General features: G+C 40.0%; 1 protein-coding gene across 11 annotated transcripts in view; it reads right to left on the bottom strand.

Annotated features, from left to right (window-relative positions):
* The window catches only part of MADD (MAP kinase activating death domain), a 58,792-nt gene that overhangs the window by 8,600 nt on the left and 43,997 nt on the right, over window positions 1-6,195 (bottom strand). For all 11 annotated transcript variants that reach the window (XM_012802833.2, XM_023509628.1, XM_023509619.1 and 8 more), the window contains 2 exons: window positions 4,457-4,567; window positions 2,012-2,119 (listed from right to left, as the gene is read on the bottom strand). In XM_012802833.2, coding sequence (XP_012658287.1) covers window positions 2,012-2,119; window positions 4,457-4,567 — 219 coding nt within the window. The remainder of the gene's footprint in view (window positions 1-2,011; window positions 2,120-4,456; window positions 4,568-6,195) is intronic.

Genomic DNA, 6,195 nt, shown 5'->3' with positions numbered 1-6,195 from the left:
AAAAAAAAAAAAAAAGAAAATTATGTGTATAAACACTATTTGTAATTTGACTCACTTTTATAAATGCCAAAACGAAATGCCATATAAATTACACAAATATGCACTTTCAAAAATTTTGAAAGGATCTATACTAAACTTTTAATAATGGTTACCTCTAGGCCAAAGAAGCATTATTTAATTTCACTACTTTATACAGGAGCTGTACCTGGTCCCTAAAATTACTTGAAAGGGACCCATTCAAAATAAAAACATAGAAATGAAGAAAACATGGCCAATTTTCTTTACAATCCTAGCATAAGGAAGGTTTTTTCTAACTGTTACTCAAAATCCAAAAACCATAAAAGAAACAATTGATCAATTACATAGACATAAAAAATTTCTGGATGTCAAAAAATACCATAGACTGAATGGGTAGACTGAAAAAAAAAAATACCATAGGCAAAATCAGAAGATAAATGAGGAATTTCCAGTGGGTAGATCAGGGTACCCACACCTGAATCCACTATACTACTAGGGGTGGAATGGTCATAATAGGCAATAGGAAGCATACAGCACCACTGCAAAGTCTTGCCAAAAGAGTGAATCTGAAACTGATCAAAATTCTGGATTGAACTACTAGATTATTTGTTTGTTTATTTATGTATGTATGCACTTATTTTTATTTACAGATAGGGTCTTGCTCTGTTGCCCAGGCTGCAGTGTAGTGGCACATTTATAGCTTACTGTAGCCTTGGACACCTGGGCTCAAGTGATTCTCTCACCTTGACCTTCCAAAATTCTGGGATCACAGGCATAAACCACTGCATCCAATCTGAATTATTAGTTTAAAAGAAATACAAATAATAGACAAACACATTACTGATACCAATCAGCAAAAACCCTAGAATGTGGCATATACCACAGGTAAAAGATCCAATTTCTTCAACAAAATAAACAGCAAAAGGTAGGGAGTATGTGTTAAGAGACAGGTAGGAGTCATGTCCACCAAAATTACAAATACATTGTTCCTTTGACCCGGCAATCCCACTTCTGGGAATTTTTAGACAAATGTATGAATGTATGAAATGTATGTATGTATGAAATTAAACAGGGACACAAAAAATTGCTGTTGCTGGGGCAGCGCCTGTTGTTCAGTGGGTAAGGTGCTGGTCCCATATACCGGGGGTGGCAGGTTCAAACCTGGACCCAGACAAATTGCAATAACGACAACAAAAAAATAGCTGAGTGTTGTGGCAGGCATCTGTAGTCCCAGCTATTTGGGAGGCTGAGGCAAGAGAATTGCCTAAGCCTAGGAGTTGGAGATTGCTCGTGAGCTGTGACACCACAGCACTCTACCAAGGGTGATAAAGTGAGATTTTGTCTCTATAAAAATAAAAAAAATTGCTGTTGCTAATAGTGCTATAATAAATGATGCTGTGCCTGCTTAACCCAAGGATCTATACGTACTGACTGGCTAAATAAATCATTGGCATGGTCACACAGTGGAATACAAGTAGTCATGGAAAGAATGAGAAAACTCTTTTTGCATTGATATAAAAGATCATCTAGATAATGTTTAATGAAAGAACTAAGGAACAATGGATACAATGTGCTACCTTTCTGTAAAAAAGGAGAAAAGTAAAGATTTATGTTTGTATTTTACTTGTATAAAATTCATTGGAAGACACAAAAGAAACCTATAAAGTGGTTACTTAGAGAATGAAGAGATGAAGTGAGTGGGAAATTAGATGTAAAGAGACAAGCATGAGTGTAAGACCTCCCAATGTATACTATTCTACATTGTTCTGATTTATGGACAATGTGACTATGTCATCTATTCAAAATACATATAAAAGTAATGGGGATATCATATGCTATATAAATTTAATTATTTGCCTAACAACTTGATAATTTAATGATAAATGCATCATGAAGATGAATGAGGTAAATGGGAAAAATATTCTAGCATTGGATCTAGGAGTTCCTAACTTTCAAATATCCCTTTGGGTCCCCAACATGAACTAGTACCTACCTCCATGAAAAAGAGATCTCCATTTGTGTCTGTCCCTGCATGTACTACAAACGTCTGCTTCTTCATATGTCGGCTGCCACTGGACCGGATAGAGAGATCACGTCCATTCTGATGAAAGAGATTTTTAGGGACATTCAACGTATTTCTTATAGTGGATTCTGGGGCAAGAATCCTTTGTTCAGCAAGTAAATTCATACCACCTTCCTTATCCCAGACTCATTGGCTTGCCACTGGCCACCGAGCCAGCAGTTTCTTAAAGTTAGTTGCAATGTAAAATCTGAAAATATTAATAAACGTTTTTTTCTTTTTCTTTTTTTTTTTTGAGATAGAGTCTCATTTTGCTGCCCAGGCTAGAGTGTCATGGCATTAGCCTAGCTCACAGCAACCTCAAACTCATGAGTTCAAGTGATCCTCCTCAGTCTCCCAAGTGGCTAGGACTATAGGTGCTGGCCATGACACCCAGATAATTTTTCTATTTTTAGTAGAGAAAGAGTCTCATTCTTGCTCAGGCTGGTCTTGAACTCCTGAGCTCAAGGAAACCTCCCACTTGAGCCTCCCAGAGTGCTAGATTATAAGCATAATCACACCCAGCCTTAATGAACATTTTATTTTATTTTTTTGCAGTTTTTGGCCGGGACTGGGTTTGAACCCGCCACCTCCGGCATATGGGGCTGGTACCCTACTCCACTGAGCCACAGATGCTGCCCTTAATGAACACTTTATACTGTTACATTAAACATCTATTTATCTGCCTTACATTTTGAGTGAACATTTTATCCATACTTGAATTTGAACATCACACATTAGTATTTGGAAAATACTGGTTCACTGAGTTATGCAGCTCTTCTAAATGTTGCTGTATTTCATTACACAATATTTTATAAGTCATGTTTGTTAATATCATTACAAAGCTCATTAGAAAAGTCTTAAAATATTAGGAAGCTTCAAGCTCAGAAGTCTCCCAAAATGTTCATTTTTCACTTAAAAGTTGAATCTTGTCATTGGTAACAAATACTGCCAATTGTTTTCCTCAATAGCTTGAGCTCACGAGTTCGAGACCAGCTTGAGCAAAAAGCAAGACCCCCATCTCTACTAAACAACAGGCTGACTTTAGTAATTTTAAAGAAAAATCGGTCAGTCACCCAACTATGAATAATCATAGTTTTTTTGTCATTCTTTCAAGTAAAAATGATGTTCCACAAACAAAGCTACTAGCTCACCTTGCAACTCAAACTGCCATAAGTTGTTCTTCCTTAAAGCAACCATCATACTTCGGTTTGCAGCAGAAATGGTTTATGTATACTTCCCATTTTGTCATATAGAATGTTAAAAAGATTTATAATCTATGACTGAAATTTAATAAAACTAATGGTTTTCACTGCTTCAAAAACATGCCTAAGGAACACTGGGAGATTTTTGGTTTTATTTTTTTTAGAGACAGGATCCCACTCTGTTTTCCAGGTTGGAATGCAGTAGCATGATCACAGCTCACTGCAGACTCAAACTTCTGGGCTTAAGCAATCTTCCCAATTCAGCCTCCTGAGTAGGTGGGACTACAGGCACAAGATACTCTGCCTGGTTAATTTTTAAAATTTTTTGCCCAAGCAATTCTCTCAAATCTCAGGGATTACAGGCATGAGCCACCATCCCCGGCCTGGCTTTTTAAAAAATCTACATAAAGATAGGCTGGGCTCGGTGGCTCACACCTATAATCCTAGCACTCTGGGGGGCTGAGGTGGGTAGACTGCTTGAGCTCAGAAGTTTGAGACCAGCCTGAGCAAGAGCGAAGACCCTGTCCCTAAAAATAGCTGGGCATTGTGCTGGTCGCCTATAGTCCCAGATATCTGGGAGGCTGAAGCAAGAGGATTGTTTGAGCCCAAAAGTTTGAGGTTGCTGTGAGCTATGACACCATGGCACTTCAGCACTTTACTAAGAGTGACAAAGTGAGACTCTGTCTCAAAAAAAAAAAAGAAAAAGAAAAAGAAAAAAACTGCATAAAGGTGAGGAGTACCAGTACAATGGCTGCTAGCACCATTTGGGGTCACTGCCTTCATTTGTGTTAAGGCTCCATCAGTTATACCCACCTCTGCTTTTGCACCATCAGTGCAATGTTAACACAGTCATAAAGGGAAGTAACATTTGAGTATGGTAATGAAAATAGTTTTCATCTTGCAGATTCTCAGAAGTCCAGACTATACACATCAAAACTGCTGCACTTCAGATGGTTTTGGTATAGAGATCCCAACACAGAAAGGCTGAAGCCTCATCTAGAATCAAAAATTACTGCCCCATTTTCACAAAAGTAGGGGTTAACTGCACTGCACAGTGACACAAGCCAAGACATGACCTGTAGGAAAGCCTCTGCATTTGGCCAGAAGGCCCAAACCAAGGAGGCTGACAAGTGTAGTGGAAGGGGAAGCTAAAGGAGGGCCCAGATATGCTTACCAGGTTCGCCAGCTGATCAAGCACCTCATTGATTTGCTGGCTGTAAACAAGCCCAATATGCGATTTTCCCATTAGTCGCCTCACCTTCTTACGGATGTCATTCTTATTTACCTGAAAAGCCAAAACAGTAATTTTAATAAGATATCTGTTCTCCTCTTGATGGAAGTAGACAGAAGAGAATGTACAAAGTAGGTTTCCTACTATCTGAGAGAAAGAGAATTCTGAAAGTCCACATCACTGAATAAAACTTTCTTTTTTTTTTTTTGAGACAGAGCCTCAAGCTGTCCCCCTGGGTAGAGTGCCGTGGCATCACAGCTCATAGTAATCTCCAACTCCTGGGCTCAAGCGAGTCTCCTGCCTCAGCCTCCCAAGTAGCTGGGACCACAGGCGTCCGCCACAGCGCCTGGCTATTTTTTGGTTGCAGGCATCATTGTTGTTTTGGTGGGCCCGGGCTGGATTCAAACCCCGCCACCTTAGGTGTATGTGGCTGGCACCTTAGCCACTTGAGTCACAGGCGCCGAGCCATGATAGAAAACTTTCAACTGTGAAGTCTGTCTACTACTGGGAAGAAAGGCCCTGGATCTGCCTCTATCTCTTACTATAGTTCTGGTTCCTCCCTATCCTCAACCACGACCACAACATTGCATCTAAAGGATCTCTAAAAACCTTAGGTTCCTAAGAATATAATTGGGAAGCAAAGGCCTACAGTGGCAACACTGGGATTCAGCTGTAGTCAAGATACCTTCTGAAGGTTGAGGATCAGCATCCTTTCCCAAACAGGTGATGATCCTTAAGCTTCAGAGAGGGTCTTGACTACAACTAAGTCTCAGTATTGCCATTGTACCCAACCAGAGTCAACTGGTACCTTAGAATTCAACAGAGTAGAGTGAACCTCACAATATAAAATGAAGCATATCAAGAGGGGCTGTAGGGTATTCTTTCATTTGATCAACTGATCTCTTCACATTTAGAGAGGCTGGGGAGAATGGAAGGAGGAAAAATCTAAGGACTCCTCCTCAAAACATCTGCTCCCAGCTATAATCCTAGCACTCTGGGAGGCTGAGGTGAGCAGACTGCTTAAGTTTAGGAATTTAAGACCAGCCTGAGCAAGAGGGAGACCCCATCTTTAGTAAAAATAGAAAAACTGAGGCAAGAGTATCTCTTAAACCCAAGAGTTTGAGGTTGCTATGAGCTACAATGATGCCATGGCATCCTACCCATGGCAACAGGCTAAGACTCTGTCTATAGCTCAAGCACCTAAGGTGCCAGCCACATACACCAGTGCTGGCAGGTTCAAATCCAGCTTGGGCCTGCCAAACAATGACAACTGCAACCAAAAAATAGCCAGGCATTGTGGCGGGTGCCTGCAGTCCCAGCTACTCAGGAGGCTGAGGCAAGAGAATCGCTTAAGCCCAGGGGTTGGAGGTTGCCTAGCTGTGATGCCACAGCACTTTACCCAGGGCGGTAACTTGAGGCTCTGTCTCAAAAAAAAAAGAAAAGAAAAAGGACTCTGTCTTAAAAAAAAAAAAAAAAAACTGCTTCCTTCTACCCATGACCCCAAACTTGTTTCCCTTAGAGAGCACTTCTTCAAAGTACAACCAAATAAAGCTACAACCTACCATTACTTTATTAATGGGTAGCTCTTTTTATAGGTATAGAGATTCTGTGCTAAAAAATGAATTCTGAGCATCCTCAAGTTATAGAACCTACTACTGTACATTTTTTTTTTTTTTTTTTTT

Source organism: Otolemur garnettii, unplaced genomic scaffold (genome assembly GCF_000181295.1).
Source record: "Otolemur garnettii isolate 467f Iridium unplaced genomic scaffold, OtoGar3 scaffold00001, whole genome shotgun sequence".
Lineage (NCBI taxonomy): Eukaryota > Metazoa > Chordata > Mammalia > Primates > Galagidae > Otolemur > Otolemur garnettii.
This window is presented reverse-complemented; position numbering and strand designations above follow the sequence as displayed.